The sequence below is a fragment of the Oncorhynchus clarkii genome, chromosome 6, assembly GCF_045791955.1.
Source record: "Oncorhynchus clarkii lewisi isolate Uvic-CL-2024 chromosome 6, UVic_Ocla_1.0, whole genome shotgun sequence".
Lineage (NCBI taxonomy): Eukaryota > Metazoa > Chordata > Actinopteri > Salmoniformes > Salmonidae > Oncorhynchus > Oncorhynchus clarkii.
The window spans coordinates 27,033,363-27,057,647 of record NC_092152.1 but is presented as its reverse complement, the minus strand read 5'-3'; the positions used below and the strand labels follow the sequence as shown (position 1 = coordinate 27,057,647).

The window sequence follows — 24,285 nt, the reverse complement described above, 5'->3', positions numbered from 1 at the left end:
GTCATTATGAGATAGGCTGGTGTAAAAGTGATGTCAATACTATGAAAATGACACAGCCTACTTTTTCGTCCCCTCCCTGCTCTCTTCCTATAGTGCGCGCGTGTGTGTGTGTTGCTCTCTTCCTATAGCGCGCGGGTGTTGCTCTCTTCCTATAGCGCGCGGGTGTTGCTCTCTTCCTATAGCGCGCGGGTGTTGCTCTCTTCCTATAGCGCGCGGGTGTTGCTCTCTTCCTATAGCGCGCGGGTGTTGCTCTCTTCCTATAGCGCGCGGGTGTTGCTCTCTTCCTATAGCGCGCGGGTGTTGCTCTCTTCCTATAGCGCGCGGGTGTTGCTCTCTTCCTATAGCGCGCGGGTGTTGCTCTCTTCCTATAGCGCGCGGGTGTTGCTCTCTTCCTATAGCGCGCGGGTGTTGCTCTCTTCCTATAGCGCGCGGGTGTTGCTCTCTTCCTATAGCGCGCGGGTGTTGCTCTCTTCCTATAGCGCGCGGGTGTTGCTCTCTTCCTATAGCGCGCGGGTGTTGCTCTCTTCCTATAGCGTGCGGGTGTTGCTCTCTTCCTATAGCGTGCGGGTGTTGCTCTCTTCCTATAGCGCGCGGGTGTTGCTCTCTTCCTATAGCGCGCGGGTGTTGCTCTCTTCCTATAGCGCGCGGGTGTTGCTCTCTTCCTATAGCGCGCGGGTGTTGCTCTCTTCCTATAGCGTGCGGGTGTTGCTCTCTTCCTATAGCGCGCGGGTGTTGCTCTCTTCCTATAGCGCGCGGGTGTTGCTCTCTTCCTATAGCGCGCGGGTGTTGCTCTCTTCCTATAGCGCGCGGGTGTTGCTCTCTTATAGCGTGTGTTGCTCTCTTCCTATAGCGTGTGTTGCTCTCGGAATGGGAGAGCAACATTTACTCTATTCGTGGCAGATTCAAATTAGCTACTGCCACGTAAGAAAATTCTGACTATAAAATATGCAATTAGTTTGATTTAGTTTATATTTCTTAAACTGTCCCACACAGAAAATATTGCGCACCTGGAGAAGTGGCAGCTGGGTTCCGGTCATTGCGTAGTGTCACAAATTCAACCGAAATGTAGCCTATAGTTGTAATAATTGAGTTTTAAGCTATGAAGCCTATAAGATAGGGCTCTAAAGAAATACTAGTTTTGCCCCCCCTCATGGATTTAAAATGCCCCCCTCAGGACTGTCATCCTGGAGCCCAGCCTGCAGAGCAGTTAGCCCTGCACAGCCCTGCCTGAGGGAGCAGGCCAGAGGACTTAGGCCTTTATTTACTGCAATCATCAACATTATGTTATGAAGAGCATTACAGCAACTGTAAACTAAATATATAGGTTATATCCATATCAAATCCATAATATTATTGTCCATCTACAGCTGTGTTTCCATTGGGGATTCCCTGTCATGGTTGATTTATTTCAGGCCTGGGCAACTCCAGTCCTCAGGGGCCTGACTGGTGTCACACTTTTGCCCCAGCCCCATCTAACACACCTGACTCCAATAATCATCTAATCATGATCTTCAGTTAAGAATGCAATTTGTTTAATCAGCTGTGTTTTCTAATAAACCTGTTTAGTTACTACATTATACATATTCTTCGATGCACAACATTTACGATTGGTGAAACACAAGATGATTGACTACGAGAACAGTTATAAGAAGGCTTACTACCAGTCAAACAGAGGGTGCTGCATGCCACAGTCTGGAACATGTCAAAACAGCAGAATATAGGTTAGGCTACTCTAGATGGTGGCCCAGTTGATGTAACACCAGCCAAACCCAGATGAAAACTAGGCCAGTGTGACCTACATTAGGCTGCAATATAGGACTGAGTGCAGTGATTTTCAACTGGGGGGGTCGTGGCGAAATTTGGGTCACGGGAGGTTTCGAATGGGTCGAGAGTGTCTGAGAATTTTATTTTTAAAATTGAAATGGAAAATACTCCAGTCTGAACTTAAACTACTAAAACCAGGTAAAAGGGTGTAATGAGCCTGCATTTTTGAATAATTTAAAATCCGAAAACTTTCTTCAATTAGTACTGTCAATAGAGCTAATAACAACACTATTTAGCACAGTTGGTTAATTTTGTGTTTCAAACCAGTGAACTTACTAACATTCTTTATCAAGAATATGGGCAGCATTTATTACTAACAATGGAAAAGGTGGGGATGTAGTTCCCTTGTCATATACACTGTGTACAAAACACACCTGCTCTTTCCATGACCAGGTGAATGCTATGACCACTGTTAAATTCACTTCAATCAGTGTAGATGAAGGGGAGGAGCATGAGTCAGCATTGGCCAGCATCCCTGTGGAAAGCTTGACACTGTGTAGAGTGCATGCCCTGACGAATTGAGGCTGCTAGGAGGGCAAAAGGGGGTGCAACTCAATATTAGGAAAGTATTCTTACTGTTTTGTACACTCAGTGTAAATTGCTACATTGACTATCAATATAGCATTAAAAATAGCTTTCCAGATGGCATTTTGCCAATTTTGCATGCAAATATTGGGTCGTGACTGAGACAATCTGGTCCCGAGGCAAAACCAGTAGTGAACCAATGATCTAGAGAAACCTTATTCAGGTGGTGTGGCCTGGTCTCCCCATTGAAGAACACTCCACTGAAGACCAAGTCCCATCAGGTAGCCTACCATCTCATGTCTAATATCATCTCCCATCCAGCCATTTGGTCATTCTGTCACTGAGGAAAACCAGCACAATCATTGTCCCCTCTGTCACACAGAAGGCACAACACATATCACCACTGACAATGACTGGTCTGTCTGTCTGTCTGTCTGTCAGGCTCAGGGATCAGTGATACTGAAGGCCATGGCAGACAAGACAACAGCTGTTGAGTCACACCACTGCTGATTTTCATCTTTGACTTTTGATGAGACCTGGGAAACCTGCTCCGAGTAGGCCTACTCCCTGGCTCAACACCAGCAGTGACATTACTGATCATTGTCCTCGTCTCCAGACCCTCCACAGACCGCCACACATGCTTCAATTCATGACAGTGCTACCTGGGATTCCATAATTAGGCTTAAAGCAACCATACAATAACATGCAAAGAACGCATTGCATGGATAACTGGGACTAAGAAGAGTTGCAGCAAGGAGAAATATCTCTTGGAGGACTTACAACAGGATGTAATGAGAAGGTTGACACACTAAGTATGTAATTCCCAGAAGTACCCTTTTCATTTAAGTTTAAACAACTGATGCAACGTTGGAATCTCTAAGTCCTCCCTCCATTGTTTTAGCTATTAAGGGTCTATCCTGGTGCAGAATGTTATTGCTACAAGTCGAGGAGGAAGTCGATTGGAAGACACGCCAAATTAACTCTCAGCATTTCCTTCCAGTCACTGACTTCTGATTAGATTGAGTCAAATTGGGTGTAAATTCTGTAACTTACTATTGAGTTTGCAATATTCCAAAAAATAACTTCACTTTCTAAACTGTAAAACAAACTGAAAACCAGGACTGGTGCATAGTAATGTTAGCCAGGTGAGTAACAGGACCTTGATAGCAGAGCTGGCTTGGTGAACTTACATTGAACAGGTTTGTCTTGTTCCTCTCGCAGAAAAGTCCTTGTGCTGGCATGTGCTTCAGCTGTTGCCATGGGACACTGCTTCCTAGCAACACATCTCGTGCCCACCGCAGATTCTAGGAAAACATAAAACATAATCAGAAGACTGGGGATATGAAAACGGTCCCTCAAGAGGCAGACCACAAACAAGACTAAAAAAGGTGAAACCGTTAGCTACATCATACCACACGTTTTTTTGAATCGCTCTTTTTCATCTGCATCATCCACTACCTAACCTCACTGTTTTGCTACCTTGTTCCCTGTCATAGCAGCTCTGATGGACACAACTAACTGCAGTTTAACAGTACAAATTGACTGTAGCTGAAGTCAAGTTATTGACATGAAAGTGGTTCTCCCTTTTTAAAACGTCACCGTTCTCCCTTTTTAAAACATCACTGTGATGTTCTGTAAAAACCCAGGGCCAAATGACCTGCGATTATAGGTCCTCCTGTCAATCTCTGACTTCCTGATTAGCCTCAAACTGTCTGTCCCAGCCAATTCATGTTTACCCTAACTGTTTCTGGGAGAACTAGAGGCTTTACTAGAGGGGGGCAGTTCACCCCCAGCTAGAGAGGAGGGATTCAACTTTATATTCAAGTAGATATAGTTCATCCAATAGTAACTTTTCATTTTTACATAAGGTGTGTAAAGTTGATAATATTTTACAAGCAGAATGGCATGATCGGGAGGAGAAGCTTTACTTCAAGTTCCAAGCGGTCAAAACCATTTGTTTTTGAGACAAGGGTGTCACCAAAGCTGTGTTCTATTCATTAGGAACAATACATTGCCAGCGGAAAGTATTCAGACCCCTTGACTTTCTCCACATTGTTAGATTACAGCCTTATTCTAAAATAGATAATAATAAATAAATAAAAAATAATAATAATTGAAATATCACATTTCCGTAAGTATTTTGACCCTTTACTCAGTACTTTGTTGATGCACCTATTGCAGCGATTACAGCCTCGAGTCTTCTTGGGTATGATGCTACAAGCTTGGCACACCTATATTTGGGGAGTTCCTCCCAATCTTCTCTGCAGATCCGCTCAAGCTCTGTCAGGGAGCGTTGCTGCACAGCTATTTTCAGGTCTCTCCAGAAATGTTAGATCGGGTTCAAGTCCGAGCTCTGTCTGAACCACTCAAGGACATTGAGACTTGTCCCGATGTTGTCTTCACTGTGTGCTTAGGGTCGTTGCCCTGTTGGAAGGGGAACCTTCACCCCCGCTCTGGAGCAGGTTCTCTCTGTACTTTGCTCCATTCATCTTTGCCTCGATCCTGACTAGTGTCCCAGTCCCTGCCGCTAAAAAACATCCCCACAGCATGATGCTGCCACCAATATGCTTCACCGTAGGGATGGTGCCAGGTTTCCTCCAAACGTGAGGCTTGGCATTCAGGCTAGAGTTCAATCTTGGTTTCATCAGACCAGAGAATCTTGTTTCTCATGGTCTGAGAGTCATTTAGGTGCCTTTTGGCAAACTACAAGCAGGCTTTCATGTGCCTTTTACTGAAGAGTTGCTTCCTTCTGGCCACTATACCGAAAAGACGTGATTGGTGAGATGCTGCAGAGATGGTTGTCCTTCTGGAAGGTCCTCCCATCTCCACAGAGGAGCTCTGTCAGAGTGACGATCGGGTTCTTGGTCACCTCACTGACCAAGGCCCTTCTCCCCCGATTGCTCAGTTTGGACCGGCGGACAGCTCTAGGAAGAGTCTTGGTGGTTCCAAACTTCTTTCATTTAAGAATGATGGAGGGCAATGTGTTCTTCTTGGGGACCTTCAATGCTGCAGACATTTTTTTGGTACCCTTCCCCAGATCTGTGCCTAGACACAATCCTGTCTCGGAGCTCTACAGGCAATTCCTTCGACATCATGGCTTGGTTTTTCGGATGGGGCCACAGTGTCTCCTGACCCCTCCTGTCTCAGCCTCCAGTATTTATGCTGCAGTAGTTTGTGTCGGGGGGTTAGGGTCAGTTTGTTATATCTGGAGTGCTTCTCCTGTCCTATTCGGTGTCCTGTGTGAATTTAAGTGTGCTCTCTCTAATTCTCTCTCTCTCTCACTCGGAGGACCTGAGCCCTAGGACCATGCCTCAGGACTACCTGACATGATGACTCCTTGCTGTCCCCAGTCCACCTGGCCGTGCTGCTGCTCCAGTTTCAACTGTTCTGCCTTATTATTATTCGACCATGCTGGTCATTTATGAACATTTGAACATCTTGGCCATGTTCTGTTATAATCTCCACCCGGCACAGCCAGGTTCCTCTCTAGGTTTCTTCCTAGGTTTTGGCCTTTCTAGGGAATTTTTCCTAGCCACCGTGCTTCTACACCTGCATTGTTTGCTGTTTGGGGTTTTAGGCTGGGTTTCTGTACAGCACTTTGAGATATCAGCTGATGTACGAAGGGCTATATAAATAAATTTGATTTGATTTTTGCTCTGACATGCACTGTCAACTGTGGAACCTATATAGACAGGTGTGTGCCTTTCCAAATCATGTCCAATCAATTGAATTTACCACAAGTTGACTCCAAGTTGTAGAAACATCTCAAGGATGCTCAATGGAAACAGGATGCACCTGGGCTCAATTTCGAGTCTCATAGCAAAAGGTCTGAATACTTATGTAAATTAGGTATTTCAGTTTTGTCATTTTGGGTTATTGTGTGGAGATTGCTGAGGAATTGTTTTTATTTAATCCATTGTAGAATAAGGCTGTAACGTAATGCTGAAAAAGTAAAGGGGTCTGAATAGGCACTATGTATTATCATATTTAATACAAATTCATAAAAGCTATCAGAATTTTCTGCATAGAGACAGAGCTATTCAAATCTCATCTATCTATCCACCACACATTCCTGTTACAATACTAACCCATAAATCTAGTATTCTCTGACAAATGTATAATAACCTTAGCCTGTAATTTAAAACACAGAGGAAGTAGGATTTGTACTGGAAAAACTAATGGGTTCATCGCTTATTAACCAAGAGGTCTACAGACCTGAACACCCACAATGCTACCACTGATCGCTAACACTGAGCAGTAGGTAGTCACTTGACATTTTAACAGAACTCCACAGGGAATTAAATAAACAATTATGGACTTACTTTCAGGACCTATTCACTTCTTAAAGGTGTAGGCTTTGTGATTTTGTTAAGTCTAAAACACTGGGGCAGTAAAATAAAGCAAGTCACGGGCCCAGGTCCGTCTACCTGCCTGAATGAATCCTCTAACAACAAGATGAACAGCACACTCTGAGGAGAGCTACATAAGTCTCAAAAGGTTATTAAAGAAAACAGTAACAGTTCACTAAGCTGTTATCAATGGCCAGAACTCTGCCCTGGCTATTGGCTAATCCAACTTCATTGAATTGGGACCAGCAGTCCCCATAGGATGGTCTGACTGGCAAAATGCTTACTGTAGGACGTCACGACACTACGCAGCCTCGCTGTGCCAAACCTGGCTGAGAGAGCACTGCGCTGTTGCCACCCACGCACACCTCTACCCACAGAGCCTTGTGTACAAAGCACACTCTCCTCTTTCAGCACCTTCTGTAGTCACATAAACTGCAGGCAAACTAGCACAATTGACAAGAGGAACTAGACTCATGGTGTCAGAGGGATTTAAAATGTCAGATTTAATGCCACTGATGATAGGTTTACGGTTTGGTATATAAATTGTTTAATTTTCCTGTTTAAACATTCTGTGAATGAATGTTAGTGACCGTGCATGCTATGGGGGAGGGTGGGCTAACTAACCTGTTGGGTCTTGCTGTTGGTGTAGAAGAAGGCCAGGCGATAGAGGCTCTTGTAGTGCTGAGGGAAGCGGCTCAGGCAGAGGAAGAGAGCACGGACACACATCTCCACCAGCATGTGGCGCTGCTCTGTCCGCTCAGCAGGGAGGGCCTTGGGCACCTCCACAATCTCTGGAGGGGGCTCGGGCCATCTCTGGTGACGGCTCTTCCCATCGCTGGCGGGAGTCTGGGGGGTGGCCTGAGGAGTGGGGGTTTGGGGGGTGACCTGGGGAGTGGACGAGGCCTTTGGTGGGGTGGATGGAACAGGTAGTGCATGAGGGCAGGGATCTATGGTCGGCTTTTGGGCATCAGCCTCAGGTACTGTCACTGACATGGTGTCTTCTACTTCTTGGACTTGTTCTTTGTCCTCCAGCAAGATTACAGTCCCGCCCTCGTTGCTTCTTCCCCCATGTGAGCCTTGAGGAATTCAGGGTTTGAAGAGGAGCGAAATATTAACATGATCCATTCTCAATATGTCCTGTCCCCTCTAAAACACAAGTCATTGGCTTACAATATCACAAAAGAAAAACCGCATTTAGCAAATACTAAAGCTGGTGTTCGGGTAGAACTAATTTCCTTAACTGCATTTCAGGATAAAAGGAACAACACCCACCTGTGTCTTCAACTGTAGGCTGGCCCTCCTTGATGGGGGTGGTGTTCTCAGAGGAAGACGTACTGCCCTTCCCAGACTGAGACTGTAGCTTAACATGGCTACTGTCCTGGGAGCTGGCGGGGTCTGTGAAGGCATCCTGGGTGGAGTTGGAGTCAGACAGCATCACCACCACACTGTCCTGACTGCGCTCTGCCAGGGGTCAAACACAAACACAGGTCTGGCATGGGTGCCAGTCACACGCATGGACCAGCCATACCCATGGATGGGCCACGGACACCCACCTACTCCTTATCAAGGGATCAATCACAAAGCAGTTAAGGTTTTCATTCAGGAATAAAATAGGTACTTGTATCCAAGAATGAAAAGGGGTGTGTGTGTAGCAAAGTATGTATATTTATGCAAACATCATCAGGTTCATCTGCCAGACAGCCATTACAGTAATCGTACATACACAAAAATCTCCAGACCTTAGTCATGCTTCGAGGGAGGCCTCTGCTTTTACACAGCACTCAAGCCACCTAAAAACTAGATGCCAGCATTCTTCTTAATAAGCACATTGTGCAACCTCAGCAAGAAGCTGAAATCCTCTGCAGATAATAACCAAATTAGCAGGGCAACAAAGTTCTGTGAAAGGAACTCAGGGGACTTGTTAAAGATTCCCTGTAATTAGCTAAATGTACACATTTAGCTGATATAGGTGTTGCAAGGACTGCCCCATAAAAATAAAAAGTGTGGAGTAGTGACGAAGTTTGTGGAACTCATTTAGGGACACTTTTACACTGAGCAATTGTGTCCCTAAAATTGTGCATGATACTCTGTAATGTCCTGGATATAAGAGGGTCTTAAGTGCAGTACCATTCAGGGATGCCAGCCACATTGGAGACCTGGGCAGGCAGTAATCATGGTCAAGTTCTGGGGTGGCTGTTGAAGATATTGGGATATGCTTAAATAAAAAAAATTGCTTCATTCCTGATTTGACAATTAGACATCATATTACAGTACATGTGTGATTGAGGAAAATAAACATCATATGCTTCAATTGAGAACAGCACCGCCTCTACTCCCCACAATTGCTTACATATTGCGGTTACCATGATGCGCTTCAGACAGGCATCAAGCAGGAAAGGCTCGGCATCCACTGGCAAACCTGCCTGCACACGGTGGTCCATTTCTACCATCCATCTCAGAAGATGTGTACCAATGAGGGTCCAACCACAGTCGGACTGATTTGGCATTATATCATCATACTAGCGCTGACTTTGCTGATAGCTACTTTGAGGAAAAATAGTACTTATTATGTATGACGTGGTTGTCCCACCTAGCCATCTTAAGATGAATGCACTAACTGTATGTCACTCTGGATGACTAAAATGTAAATATCAATTGAACACAATTGCAATGGAAAGCATAGTAATCATTGTATAACTTTTAAATACAATCAAATAGGTTAAGATCTCTGTTGCAAACGTAAGCAACACCAAACCCAAGCCAAATAGTAACCCATAGTAGCCCATGAACCATTTAGTGGATTGTTTGTGAGAGGACTGAATTTGTCCAGTGGCAGCACACATCCCTTGGTATCCACATGCATATACATGACAAAGCAGGTGGCAGAAGCAAGCAGGCAGAGAGGTAGCAGGCAGGTGGGTAGGTAGGTAGGAAGGAATCTGGAAAAGGTGACAGAAAAACTGGCAACATGGGCAATATGGCTGCAGTAGTCAGACATTCAAGCTAAACAGGGCATAGGGGGGAAACAAAATACCAAAAGTTGTTTTTACAGTATATACTGCCAAGATATTTTGCAAGGCTGTTTGTAATGAATGGTCAATTTATACTGAACAAAAATATAAAACGCAACATGTAAAGTGTTGTTCCCATGTTTTATGAGTTAAAATAAAAAGATCCCAGACGTTTTGCAAAAACACAAAAAGCTTATTTCTGACCAATTGTGTTTACATCCCTGTTTGTGAGCATTTCTCCTTTGCCAAGAGAATCCATCCAACTAACAGAAGTGGCATATCAAGAAGCTGATTAAACAGCATGATCATTACACAGGTGCACCTTGTGCTGGGGACAATAAAAGACCACTCTAAAATGTGCAGTTTTGTAACACAACACAATGCCACAGATGTCTCAAGTTGAGGGAACGTGCAATTGGCATGCTGACTAGAGGAATGTCCTCCAGAGCTGTTTCCAGATAATTAAATGTTAATTTCTCTACCATAAGGCACCTCCAACGTTGCTTTTGATAACATGTCTAACCAGCCTCGTAACCACGCCAGACCAGGAACTTTCGATGGCCACTGGCATGTTGGAGAAGTGTGCTCTTCACGGATTAATCCCGATTTCAACTGTACCGATGGCAGACAGCATGTATGGCGTCGTGTGGGAGAGCGGTTTGCTTATGTCAAAGTTGTGAACAGTGCCCCATGGTGGCAGTGGGGTTACAGTATGGACGGGCATAAGCTACAGACAACTAACGCATTAACATTTCATCTATGGCAATTTGACTGCACAGAGATACCGTGAAGAGATCCTGAGGCCCAATGTTGTGCCATTCATCCGCCGCCATAACATCATGCATGATACTGCAAGGCCCCATGTCGCAAGGATCTGTACACAATTCCTGGAAGCTGAAACTGTCCCAGTTCTCCATCCATTGCCTGCATACTCACCAGACATGTCACCCACTGAGCATGTTATGGAAAACTCTGGATCAATGTGTACAACAGCGTGTTCCAGTTCCTGCCAATAACCATAAAACTTTGCACATCCATTGAAGAGGAGTGGGACAACATTCCACAGGCCACAATCAATGGCCTGATCAACTATGTGAAGGAGACGTGTCACGCTGCATGAGGCAAAACGGTGGTCACACCAGACACTGACTGGTTTTCTGATCCATGCTACTACCTTTAAAAATAAAAAAGTCATCTGTGACCAACAGATGCACATCTGTATTCCCAGTCATGTGAAATCCATAGATTAGGGCCTAATGAATGTATTTCAATTGACTGATTTCCTTTTATGAACTGTAACTTTTTAAAATCTTTGAAATTGTTGCATGTTGGGTTTATATTTTTGTTCAATATTTACAACAGCATTCATTCAATGATACTGTATCTTTCCACTCAAGGCAAATATTTGTTTTTACCCCTTGACGTCTTTGCAACAATGTAACAAACATAGTAAACAATGCTGCAGTGAATATCATTTAAATTATGGGAAACAGAAGCAAATGGTACACTATTGTATATAGCGCTGTGTTTCTATAAGTGAAAAGCCTTTCAACTTTTGTCAGGAACATATTATGCAAATATCTCATCCTAACTTCCCACTAAGTACAAACAGACACACGCACACTTCTTTGTACGTGATATTTTCACGATTGCGTCCCCTCTGTAAAATATGCTCTTAAAAATGGTCCATAAATATAAACATAGTTTTAGTCCACTGAGATTTGGTGCATTTTTTTTTTATCCACACTTTGTTGAAGCACGCAATCATCTCACCGGCAATTGGGAGTTCAGAGTAAACTGCTTTTGTCTCCCATCACACTACTGTTGTCATGCAATGCTAAGTGCTAAAATGTAAAGCGAAGTTGCATCAGTGCATTAACTGATATCTGGTTTGTAATTCATTTTGAAAAGCCCCCTTGTACTGAAGGATCTCTAACCATGCTGTTATATTGTATGACAATATTGTCTGTATGTGGACAGTGTAGGTCTAGTAAATTAGAATCATTGAAATTACTCTTTACAAAGGTGACTGATTCCCCACACTCTTTAAAAAGAGTGTGTACTCTAAATTCAGCCCCTTCTCCCCTTTCCCTCCCTCTACTAACAGGCTGCTACTAGTAAACCAGGCATCAGTAATACTCATACGGCACTGCAAAACAAGCACTAGACTTTGGTTTAGTAATCGAACTGCGCTCACAGTAACGGGCACAATTCTGAACCATAGTTTTGTTCTCAGATCCCAGTCTCAGTACAGCTACCAAACTTCCCTTGACACATATTTGTTTAAAGACAAGCTTTTGTGTCTAGAAGTGTCCAATCAGTGGGTGACAATCTTCAATTTAGCTCAGTTGTTTCAAGTGAACATGCAGTGAAATGCTACTAAAGAGTACTGTGAGGTACCTCAAGCAGTTCAGCAACTGTTCACTGGGATCAGGTAAAACCTCTCAATGGAAACCTGGCTGTCTGTGGCTCTGGGATTGTCACAGCGGGTCTAGAGTTAACAACACACTAAAAGCCTGCTGTGTCCAGGACAGACCTCTACTTTACTGGCCATTACCCCCTATGAAGACACCACAGCTTACAGGGAACATATTGGCAACCAAGTCTAATGTGATAGTCAGCAAGCCTCTTGCATTATTTTCATAAATAATTGCCCTGCTATAATTATTTGAATAGTAAGAACAGTCATCAGAAACACCTGATGAAATCAAAAGAGCATATTATAAAATCAAAACAGGATCTATTCTCAAAATGTCTTCATAAGAGGCGATAAGAAAATGATCTATGCAGGGACACAAGGTCTCCTGAAGTTGCAATAGAAACTGGTGATGTCATCAAAAGGAGAAGCAAGGGAAATTGGAAAGAAGGGGGGGGGAAGAGGGTGACAACAACAAAAGTCTAAATATTGACTACATATTTCAACACACACACACACACACACAAACAGGCCTGGACGCTGTCTGCCAAACTCAACCTTCACACCTGTTTGCCTAAACTAAACGCTGTTGATTTTATAGTGCAGTAAAACAATATCCACATATCCTGAGATGCCATATTGCCCATTTTACCATGATATCCCAATCACCCAGTGCATATGGGGTCCTTACTGGAACCAAAGCCATTATCATCATAGTGATGAACCTTCTAACCACCACTACTCCCCAGCCCAGTGAGATTCCTCACCCAGCCCAGTGAAGGAAGGGCCCAGAGGCCCAGAGGCAGCGTCTAGGACTGGGACTGTACCATCAGCCTGCTGCTCCTCCTCATGCTGCTGCTGCCACGTCTGCTGCTGCCTCCTGAGGGTTTTACGTTTGACGTAATCGTGGTCGACCGGAGTGTCCGTGTAAGGTGGGGATGTCAGACCTGCAGCGTTGGAGGGGAGGGAGGCCCCATGAACATCCGCCGCAGCGCACACAGACGACACAGAGCAGTGGGAGTCCTCGTCCATCATGAAGAGGGGCTTCTCCCTGAGGTGAGAGAGAGGGGGACAAAACAAAAGGTTGGACCAGAGTGGGGGAATTTCATGTTTTTCTTTTGATTTGTAGGCGAGTCACAGAGCGAGTTTCATAACAAAGAGCATAGATCCCAGGCTAAGGTTGAGGCCCCTCACTTTTCGTGGGACCTGGGCATGCTCTTCTCTTCCCCCCTGGCGAAGGGTCCGGTGGCTGCCTCAGCCAGGATGTTGAAGAAGATCTCGTGCTCCAGGTCCGGTTCCTCAGCCTCCAGCAGCTTTAGGATGGTGGCACTCAGACGAAAGTACAGCTGGGGGAGAGAGATGCCAGGGAGTCAAAGGGATTTATTAAGATGAGGTATACTCTCTCTACATATCTATTACTACACAAAAAGGACACTTGCATGTAATTCCTTCTAGATCAGTGTTATTCTAACTTTTTCAGGAGTTACCCCATTTTTTTCACCAGAATTTCTGGGGACACCTCCCCCCCCAAAAAATGTCATGACCCCACCCGACCCCAAATCTAATGACACAACCTTATAAATAGCCAACTTTCGATTTTTATATGTCAACAAATAACCTTCAATTCATTACAAGTTCATCTCGTATAAAAATGAAAAGAAACTCAACAAAAAAAACCTATCTAATTATTATTTCTCAAAAACGTTTGTATATTGTCCCATACAATACTCTGAATTGTATTTTTGGGGGCGACCCCGCTGCAGTTCTCCCGCGACCCCGACTTTGAATACCACTGTTGTAGATGAATACATCAATAAACTGTCTTTTTTTTAAGTGGTTGCTTCATGTGCAAAAGCACAACTGTATGTTATGGCTCAGAGGGGACTGGAGCTAGAAACCCTCTGGTCTGAAGCATGTGTACCTCCAGGGCCTCCATAGCCAAGTCAGGGGGATTGTGGTAGTGTATTTTCCGAGGGTATCTGGCAGCCTCCTCATGCAGATAATGTGATGCCTGCGTGGGAAGAAAAAGAGAGGAGAGACACACTGCTCAATCTCATCTGATGGGTGTTAAACACAATGAAACACTGGTTACCATAATCAATAACTTGCAATGGTCAGATATCAGCCTTTCACACATATTGCTTAATAAATTGATGACATCGTGTTAGACTTGTTATAACAGAGCAGCAAAACACACTACAAAAGACGAACTGGAAGAAGAGAAAAACAAAACAGAGATACACAGTGATTCGAAGTTATAGAATGGAGCTAAACAATTGAAGGACTGGGTCTGGAGAGGTGAAGAAGCAGTGAAGGTAACAGGGAAAGACCTACAGACAGAGCTGCATCATCTGACCTCTGACTTCCCAGTTTCCCCATCACTCCCCTTCCACCATACTGGCCTCCATGGACATACCTACTCCTTTGAGCCCTCAGACTCCCCCAGTCTGTACAAATCTAGTCTGCAAGGCAGACCTATGAATCACTTGAGTCCACAGATAGTGTCCCCTGCTGTGCACCTGTTTGTAGAGCTGGACGTATTCCCGGGGTGGCTGCTTTCGTTTCTCCGCTATCTTCCCCAGCATGTAATGGATGAGCCACTCTTCCTCATCACTATCCCCCTCACACCGAGACGCCCCTTGGAAACACTGGGACGATGTCTCCAGCATTGTATCTCTCCTCTCCTCCATCTGAAAAACACACATTAAATCCAATACTGTCAGCAGTGATTTACCTCCCCTCGACAGATCAATTGACTAAACAATTAATTCAGACACATGATGACCGGAACTGACAGGGTGTGACATTAATTTAGTTTAGAGAAGTACAACAGAATACAGTGCCTATGAGTATTCTATACACTGGTCTGTCCACGGCACCTGTTTGACGACCTCATGGGGCAGCTCGCTCCTCCACTGTTTGACTTGACGCGAGGCGAAGGAGTGCAGGGCATAGGACATGGTGCCGTACTCGATCCACAGAGCCAGGTTGGAGCTGTTGATCTCCAGGGCCCTCTTAAAGCAGTTGAGCACAGCCAGGGAGTGCTTCCAAATGGGGCCATCGCTCTTCAGCTCGTTGGAGTTGAGCTTGTCCTGGATGCGGCTGGCCCTCGCCAGTGCCATGCCAGCCCAGGAGTCAAACCTACAACCATAGAATGAATCAAGCCAAGGGAAAATCATCAACATCACACCATTTAGAAGTCACCTTGAAGGTAAAAAAAAACAACATATATTCATGTTAAGTTGCTAAAAATGTTTATACTAAAACAACAGAACTATAGCAGCGAACAGAACTGACCTGTTTGGACAAACACAGATGTCATGCATATAGAACTTGATGGCCTTCGACTGCTCCTTGTTCTTGAAGTGGTAGTCAGCCAGGAGGTAGAAGATCTCATTGACCACAGGGGGTGCTGGAGCGCCCCCCTCAGGAAGGCAAGGTACTGGCTCCTAGTTGGGAAGAACCACTGGATGATCTCCTCATGATCTACTATGCTGATAAGGTCAGGTCTGACATCAGTCTTAAAGATTCAACTAGAATCGTATACATATTAAGTATTCCATTTGTAAACCAGACATATTTGAATGTATAATATGACTTGCACAGTGTCATGACCTATAATGAATGGTCATGACGTGCTTTATAGGCCTAAAGCACTCTCCATGGCAACATGTAAAGCCAGGTTGAGGCGATGTACAGTCAATTAGCATTTGTGACTCATAAATGCCCTGTACTGACCTTCCCAGCCGTGCCCTCGATGTAGGCTGACACCTCGTCCATGGTGAGGATGGGAGTGTCACTTCGGGGCACAATGCCAGAGATCCTCTTCAGCAGGTTGGCCAGGTCAGCAGACACCGTGCTCGTCTTGTAGCTGTCAAACTCAGGCAGAGTCTTGGGCTTGAAGTACTGGAACATGAAGAGGGCATTGCTCCACAGGAGTTCCACCTGCACGCCAAAGAAAGGCACATTTAGTTTTGATAAGAAAAAATATTGTATTGTACTGTTAAAAAAAATCTATATAATTATTATATTATTTTAACGCATACATACACTATTTTAAAAGGCTAATTGATCATTAGAAACCCCTTTTGCAATTACGTTAGCACAGCTGAAAACTGTTGTTTCTTTAGAAACAATAAAACTGGCCTTCTTTAGACTAGTTGAGTATCTGGAGCATCAGCATTTGTGGGTTCGATTACAGGCACCATACACATGGTTAGCAGATGTTAATGCGAGTGTAGCGAAAAGCTTGTGCTTCTAGTTCCGACCATGAAGTAATGTCTAACAAGTAATCTAACAATGTCACAACAACTACCTTATACACACACAAGTGTAAAGGAATGAATAAGAATATGTACATAAAAATATATGGATGAGCGATGGCCGAACGGCATAGGCAAGATGCAGTAGATGGTATAGAGTACAGTATATACATACGAGATGAGTAATGTAGGGTATGTAAACATTATATAAAGTGGCATTGTTTGAAGTGGCTAGTGATATATTTATTACATTCCATTTTTAATTATTAAAGTGGCTAGAGATGAGTCAGTATGTTGGCAGCAGCCACTCAATGTTAGTGATGGCTGTTTAACAGTCTGATGGCCTTGAGATAGAAAAACAGCATCTAACTGAAACCTTGGTGATTCCCTCTAGCATGAGAAGGGACTAACAGCACTGGCTGGTACAATCTTAATCAGATGCAGCCAGATAATCAATCTCATAAAAATTCCCTGAAAGTACACAAATTGCTTACTCATGTCTTGACCCATTCTAGTAGAGTCCTTGGGTCTTATGGCTCAGATGACCAACCAGTAGTTAATTAGTCGGGGATTGCATTCATGAACTATTTAACCTGGTCTCTTAGGAGCAGTCTATTCATCATGCAATTACTGCATATCAGTTACACTACAAGCCAGTAACAGTGTGTAAACAACCTCATGACAGATTGACAGCCACCTAAGTAGCCAGTTTAACATATTACATGATCTCACATGATTTAACATGATTTCCATTAGCTTATCCTCTCTCAAAACAATAGGACAAACCCTGACAGAAATGTGAATCGCATTGAAAGGTAAAGGACAGTCAGTAATACGACATGAAAGGGATACTGTTGGATTCTGGCATTCTGGCTCTGGTTCTACTAACCCAGAGTCAGATGGACTCGTGGACACCATTTTTATGTCCCTGTTTGCAGCGCAAGTAAAACAAGGGCTTGAATGCCAGATCTCACAGTATCCCTGTAAGAGGGCTGGGTGTTTGACCTGTTGAGCAGAGTGCTCCTCTAGATAGCGGGCCTTGCTCTTCTTGCTGGGGTAGGCGTACAGGCAGTAGAAGCACTGCTCCAAGGCCATCTCCAACTCCTCTTTGTAGGGATGGGTGGCCTCCGCTTTAGAGGCAGCCAGCTCTTTCTCCAGAACACAAACCTGAACATAAAGACAACACTAGTAACGTTCTATCCTGATTAAACTATGAAAAATACTTTGAAAGCAATTAGAAACTAATTAAAGCCATATCATAGGTAAACAAAACAGAGGGAATTAACTGAGCTGACAGAGGATGTCCACACAATCGCAGCCCTGCTGACCAACTCACATAGAACTTGAGCAGAGCGCCGTCTGACTTGCAGCACCAGGAGCGGCGGCCCAGATACTCGTGGGCCGTGTTGAGCAGCATCAAGGAGGAGGGCAGCATGGGGGTGTTAGAGTCTTCTGAAGAGGGTCACAGGGAACAAGTCATTTTAGGGCTTCCAACATGGATTTAAACAGGACATCTTCGCAGTTATGAACATGATGCAGTCCACCACCACATACCTTCATCGTCCCCTACTGATATGTGCTGGCGAAGCAGGCAGTTGAAAGCAGCCTCCTCATGCTTGATGATGTGGTACAGGAGAATCCAGGGCAGGACCGAGGAGAAATTAGGCTCCTTGGGATCATCTGGGATCACCATGATGCAGTCAATCAGCTGGAGACAAGACACACAACAAATTTGAATATGATTTTCTGTTTCCAAACACACTCTGTGTCTACCAGATACATTAGAGTCAGTGTTTCCCTGGTGTGTGTCTGACCTGGATGAGGTTGTTGGCCAGCCGGGCCATGCTGGTGTAGCGGTTGACGTTGCTCAGGAGTTGAAGGTCCTCTGTGAAGCAGACCTCGATGCCTCCCAGCAGCGTTGTGATGGTGGAGACCCATTCCTCTTTGGCCGAGTGAGAGCTGGCTGGGACAGCGTTGAGCTGCTGCAGGGCTTCGTTCAGGGCCACCTCGGTGCACTCCAGACACTGACGATAGTCCTTCTGCTTCAACAGGGAGTTCTGGAGTACAGATATGCCGAGAAAAGAGGAAAAATGTAATCCATCTAAAAATGGCTCAATGGCTGTCTATTGTACATGTCATCATGCTCATAGAATGTACTGATGTGATAAGCAATAACACTGCTTGTCCTTTTCTATATCGGTAGCACACTGATAAGTAGTGCCATGCCAAACAGAGAAAGGCTTCTTAAAAAAGGAGACTCATATAAAAGACAAGGAACACAGTACAACTATTGCTGTATGAATCCAGAAGCTAACCTGCAGCAGAAGCAGCTGGGCAGGCCTCTCAGGAACAGAGCTGACAAACTCCAGAGGCTTGACCCGCCCAGAGCCATAGCTGAGGGTGGGCTGCAGCAGTCGCACCACAGACTCATAGTCCCCAGATTCAAACAGACGCTGGATCTCCTCCAGGGACTGACAACGCTCCAGAGACTTCAGCTTCTTATCAATCTGTCAATGACGTTTGGAGAAAGAAACTCTTTCTGATGAACCAGAGAACTCGAAGTCACAGGGGACCTACATGCTCTAATGAGATGGTTGGACAAAATAACTGATCACATGTGAGGGCCAAGTGCATGTTATTCAAATAGGGTATTTGTGTGCTAGTTTTACTGGTCACTGACCTCCTCCACTGAGATGGCTGCATCCACACGCAGGTTGGGCAGGTAGATGGTGTACTTGTCCTCCTCTGTGGTCCGTGCGTGACTCTGCAGCATGTCTGTACACACATCATAGCTCTCCAGGGCCTGGTCCATGCCTCCCTGTGAGCAGACAAGCACACAAAACAAGACTTATGTTATGAATCACATCAACAGAACATTTTTATCAGATTCAATTCAATGACTAAGAAAAATCAATATGTGAGATTTATTGGGAGGGGTCAACTCCGTATGATGCAAAAAAAATAAAAATATGTAAGCGCTAAGGTAAATATGCAAAAGAAAACATGGGTAAATGAGGTTACAGGATGAATGTTAAGGTTACCTGCAGGGCCAAGAAGCGTGCCTTGAGCCAGTAAACACGTACCACCACGGCCACCCAGTTGTCCTCAAACAAGTACCCCTGTGATGATCCCAAGGCCAGCTGTAACAGGTCCCCTTCAAAGTGCTGCCCTGGGAACTCTGCTTCACACACAACACTGCTCTGGCCCCCACTGCACTTTCTAGGCGACCCTTTACAAAAAGAAAAGGTAAGGAACATACCAGTACGGTTATTCAAAAAGAAGCCAACCAATATGGTTACTTCATAAAGGAATACCAAAGTAAAGCGATCTGTTTGACACATACCATTTTTGCCTTTGCTGTGAGACCATTGCTCCAACTGAAGCTCCATACATGATAGGCTCATCAGAAACATTTCCTGCACATGAAACACCAATTACAACTCATTTACAGACAGATTGACAGGTGCAATAGGTAGGATGACAAAACATTGGTACTTCAATTTAAAACACTGTTGATGAAGTAACAAATCAGGAGAGAGTCACAATAGATCCCTGGGCTGTCCCATACCTGTATGTGTTGATTACTGCAGTCGCGGAGCAGAGGGTTGGGCAGGCCGCTACTGTGCTTCCTCCAGCTGTGATACACCTCCAGCACCACTGCAGTCAGCCCCCGAGGCCACTCCTCCATGAACTTCTGACCCACCGCTTTCAGATAGCACATCATCAACTCTAATATCCCACCATTGCTCATATTATTGAGCAGGAAGTTGTGGACATCCTCTTGTTCTGGGGATGAAGAAAGACAATGTCATGTAAATCCTATAAGATGTTTGACATTAATGCATTTGAGTCATGTAGAGGATTGTATAAGACATGTACCGGATTCCATGTATTCAATAGAGTCTAAAAGCATGCCGCTGTTGCCATGGAGCAGCTGGGAGTCCTGCTTAACTTCACACTGAGCTTCCAGGTTACTCAGGCTCTCGTCATCATCCTCAAGGTCAAACTTCTTTAGTCTGAGTGGAACAGGAGAGCCTCATCACCATCCAAAACAATATATTTGCATTGTGTTGTTATTGTTCCCTTGGGGTTCATGACAATACCTGGATGGTAGGTATTTGAAAAGCAGCTCCTGGAAGTCGATCTTCTCCTCCTTCTTGCACTTGGTGTTTCTGACCCGAGCTGAGCGGCGCTTGGCAGTGTCTCCGCTGTCCTCCATTGTGCGTCTCCTCTTAGGGGCCTTCTTCTCTTTCTCCTTCACAGTGAAGGATGTGTCAATAGCTGTGAAGGCACACATTTACATTTAAACAATACATTAATTATCAGAGCATACAATAAGCCATTCTGACACAATTTGTTTTGTTGTCTAAATGCTTGCAAATCAATGGAATTGACATGCTGAAAAGAAACAACTGACCAACAGAGGGGGCTGTAGTTGTAATGACCTCTACTGTCTGGCTCTGTGTGATCTGAACCAGAGGGCTGGGCTGGGACAGTGCTGATGGCTCAGGGACAGGAAGTGGAGGCAAGGAGGAGCTGGGGCTGCTGCTGGGGATGGTCTGAATATCACTGACAGGAGGGCAGGGCTCAGGAGGCAAGGCCTGGAGGCAGTTGGGGTCGCGGTACTGGGACAGGTCAATTCTGCGGCCCAGGCTTGGGCGTGGCGGCTCGCAGGTTGTCTGATGTCTGTACATGGCAAGGAGGCTCTCTCCAACATTCTTCCACCTGAGAATCATAACAATGCTAAATGCTTTGTCAATTAAAACAATCCTATCATTAATCAAAGTGAAAAGCAAGGGAGTAAACTGCAAAAAATAAATACATGTTTAAGTATTCACAGCAACTCTGTATCCTGTGAAACTAAACAAGGAGAAGGGGAGGTGCATCCACCTGTCAACAGATAAGATTAAGTGTGAAGACTCACGAGAAACAGCGGATGGGTTGGACTAGGACCAGGTCTGGTTTGGGTTCCCGGGCAGAGAGAGCCTGCCTGCGCCGTCGCAGATCCATCGCCTCCTCCACAATGGCCTGGGTCTCCTCCTCATCCACCTCCACATAGTGAATGGACATGTCACTGCATATGGAGCATGAGGACAAGATCATGACCACATGGACTGCTGTATGACAGCACACATTTAGGATAAGTAAACATGTAGGTAGAAGGGCTGTACCACTTCAAGAACATTTGCATGGAGTCCCTCTTCAGACTAGGCTGTTCTTCAAAGATCTTCTCCTTCAACACCAGCCCTTTGGTGTAACAATGATCCTTTTCCAGGGCTTTGCAGATGAAATACAAACAGCCTAGAAAACAGTATGATAGATAATTATCCCCTTCATCATTTTTGCACACCTGGACCACCCTTAAACATTGTTTTCAAATCAACAGTTCTAAACAGTAAGAAATATGATAAAAACAATACTGATTAGTTAGTCCTTTGCACAGTGACAGAGGACAGACATACAGAGGAATGACTCACAGCTGTAGTCACTGAGTGTGTAAAGAACAGTTATGAGGTTATCCAGACAGGGCCAATGGTCTGGGTTACATTGCAGACCCTCCTCAAAGGCATGCCGTGCCAAAGGAATGCGCAACAGTCGCACCGCCACCTGACCAATCTTGTACCACATGTTCACATCTGTGGAATCCAGCATCACAGCCTGCGAGAAAACATATACTGTATCTTCAGGTCACATGGACTTGAACAAATGTATTGTGTACACTAAACAACATTTAGTCTCCCGCTAAGATGTTCCTTACCCCTTATTAGTTATATGGTTTACTGATAGGTTACATAACTTATGCTCTCTTTGGATGAGTTTACCTCCAAGTAAAATTCCATGGCTGTCTCCAAATCATCCCGCAGCGCAGCCAAACTAGCCAGGTTTTTGAAGGTAGAGTATTTCAGCATCAGCCCTGGATGCTTAAGACCCACCTTTTGGTCGTCCGAGGGCATTGCCTGTGAGAGGCATGACAACATGTTAAATCATATAAAGGGTTATTGTGCAGGATCATTTCAATAAGACATGCAGTGAAACACATCGAGTCTCTGAAGGGAATGATACCTCTTTGAGCAATGGGGTTTTGAGGAGTTCATGATAAGCCTTTGCAGACTCCTCAAACTTGTCATGCTTTTGAAGATCTAATGCTTTATGATACAAAGCAAATGCCTCTGCTTCCTGTAGAGGAAAAATAGGGAAATAATTCAGAACAAGCAAATATCTACTTTGAAAGCAAAGTTTAACCAAATGTTGTTGGTGTAATGCGGCTCAGCAAGATTACCACACCTGTGCCTCCTTAGTTCGACTCTTTTTAGTTTTCAGAGGGTCTTCAGATTCATCCGCTGCGGCTGAGGCTGCATTTAGTGCTGCAATCCGGATCTGAAGAAAATAAAATATTACATTATTGGCCAAAGACATCAATGTGCAATACAAATGTGAGAATTGATGGTCCTGTGAAAAACTGAGCATGTGGTACTGGTACAGTATGACTAGCGATTTGACTACCTGTTCAGGAGAATGCATTGGGCAACTACTTCATCGCTACTACTTTGGAAGTTGTGGCTATTTGTATAGGATTGTTAGGATGTAAAATAAAGAAACAAACCATCTTTGAGTCATGCGCTTACAATGGTCATCAATTCCAACTGTCCAGACCTATAGACAAGATTACAAACACAAATGATATTGGATAAACATTGCTGCAGGAGATGTAAGTTAGCTAACTGTATGTACTGTAACGTTACTCTTTAGTTTAAATAGTTTTTCAAAACAACTGCAGCAATGCTAAGCTAAAGATCAATGTTGAAAATAGAAGTTAATAATATGAAGTGTATAGATAGCTAGCTAGCTAGCTAGCAAGTGAATGTCAGTGTCAGAAATTATGCTATGTAACGTTAGCTAGCTATCGATCGTCTAGGGCAAAGATAGGAGGCAAGCTGCAAAACACCGATGATAACCTATGTCGAATCATAGCTAGCTAGCTAACGTTAGTGATACCCTTGTAAAAAAAAAAAAAAAAAAGACTTGACATCACAATCTACCGATAGAAAACTAACCGAGGTGAGGTTTTTGATTTGATTCCAAAAAATATATAGTTAGCTTGCTTGCTATCCTTATTCCATCCTGACCGAATCAGTCTCAGTAGCTAGCTAGCGCGGTACAACTAGCTAGCTAGCTAATAGTCTCGGTGTGCATCACTTGCACATTTTTGTTACTAGCCACTTACCAATCCTTCCCAATCTCATCATTCCCTGCATTGACCAGACTTGTTCGGTACTTTGACAATCGAACATATATTGGGAGTCTGCATAAATATGATACAATATTATAAAGCCGTAACAACAGCTAGCTGTGAGGGTCTTGAAAACTTTGCCACTCCTTTGTTGTTGTAAATGCACTAGAGCTCGTTCACTCTGCATGAGGGGAATGATCCGATGACTAGTAAAATCGTGGGTTATTGGACAGCTTAATACCGGGTGGGTTCGAAGCGCCAATCATAAGATCTGATATTCAGTTGATTGTCCGCAATTGGTGCACGGCTCTGTTCACTTCATTTCGAGCTTTTATTCAGACCCCCGGCAACCCTTCTTTTAAGTATTCTTGATAGACTTTATGTCTATAATTGAATCTATGAAATGACTAAATAATAAGAAAAGCTTGTCTACAGCCCAATATTAGAATATTGTAAATTATTTTCTAAAATACGTGTCATCGTCACTTCGCGTATGCTTTTATGTTATTTTCAATTATTAAACTCCATAATGTCTGTCTTTTATATTTGACAACAAAAATAATAATAAAAAATAAGATGCCGTGCAAAACCAGTTTACCCAAATATAATATATTCTATTGACAAAATAGTCGAGTGACCGCTCTAACAATGCAAATAACAAAAATGG

At 44.2% G+C, this 24,285-nt stretch overlaps 1 protein-coding gene across 4 annotated transcripts in view; it reads right to left on the bottom strand.

Moving 5' to 3' along the window:
- LOC139410882 (calcineurin-binding protein cabin-1-like) overlaps positions 1-24,282 on the bottom strand; it is a 60,695-nt gene extending 36,413 nt beyond the window's left edge. The window contains exons 1-30 of one of the 4 annotated variants that reach the window (XM_071156503.1): positions 23,613-24,282; positions 22,992-23,041; positions 22,673-22,765; positions 22,451-22,564; positions 22,210-22,344; positions 21,865-22,045; positions 21,559-21,688; positions 21,312-21,461; positions 20,805-21,112; positions 20,491-20,668; positions 20,267-20,403; positions 19,956-20,173; positions 19,731-19,803; positions 19,429-19,616; positions 19,068-19,205; positions 18,703-18,894; positions 18,202-18,444; positions 17,942-18,095; positions 17,724-17,839; positions 17,393-17,554; positions 15,864-16,070; positions 15,423-15,574; positions 15,005-15,266; positions 14,645-14,815; positions 14,047-14,136; positions 13,320-13,471; positions 12,893-13,176; positions 7,971-8,159; positions 7,323-7,774; positions 3,540-3,653 (exon numbers count right to left, since the gene is read on the bottom strand). In XM_071156503.1, coding sequence (XP_071012604.1) covers positions 3,540-3,653; positions 7,323-7,774; positions 7,971-8,159; positions 12,893-13,176; positions 13,320-13,471; positions 14,047-14,136; positions 14,645-14,815; positions 15,005-15,266; positions 15,423-15,574; positions 15,864-16,070; positions 17,393-17,554; positions 17,724-17,839; positions 17,942-18,095; positions 18,202-18,444; positions 18,703-18,894; positions 19,068-19,205; positions 19,429-19,616; positions 19,731-19,803; positions 19,956-20,173; positions 20,267-20,403; positions 20,491-20,668; positions 20,805-21,112; positions 21,312-21,461; positions 21,559-21,688; positions 21,865-22,045; positions 22,210-22,344; positions 22,451-22,564; positions 22,673-22,765; positions 22,992-22,994 — 4,986 coding nt within the window. In that variant the 5' untranslated portion in view covers positions 22,995-23,041; positions 23,613-24,282. The remainder of the gene's footprint in view (positions 1-3,539; positions 3,654-7,322; positions 7,775-7,970; positions 8,160-12,892; positions 13,177-13,319; positions 13,472-14,046; positions 14,137-14,644; positions 14,816-15,004; positions 15,267-15,422; positions 15,575-15,863; positions 16,071-17,392; positions 17,555-17,723; positions 17,840-17,941; positions 18,096-18,201; positions 18,445-18,702; positions 18,895-19,067; positions 19,206-19,428; positions 19,617-19,730; positions 19,804-19,955; positions 20,174-20,266; positions 20,404-20,490; positions 20,669-20,804; positions 21,113-21,311; positions 21,462-21,558; positions 21,689-21,864; positions 22,046-22,209; positions 22,345-22,450; positions 22,565-22,672; positions 22,766-22,991; positions 23,042-23,612) is intronic. The other 3 variants (XM_071156504.1, XM_071156505.1, XM_071156502.1) reach the window with 3 other exon arrangements.
- Positions 24,283-24,285: the final 3 nt, after the last annotated feature.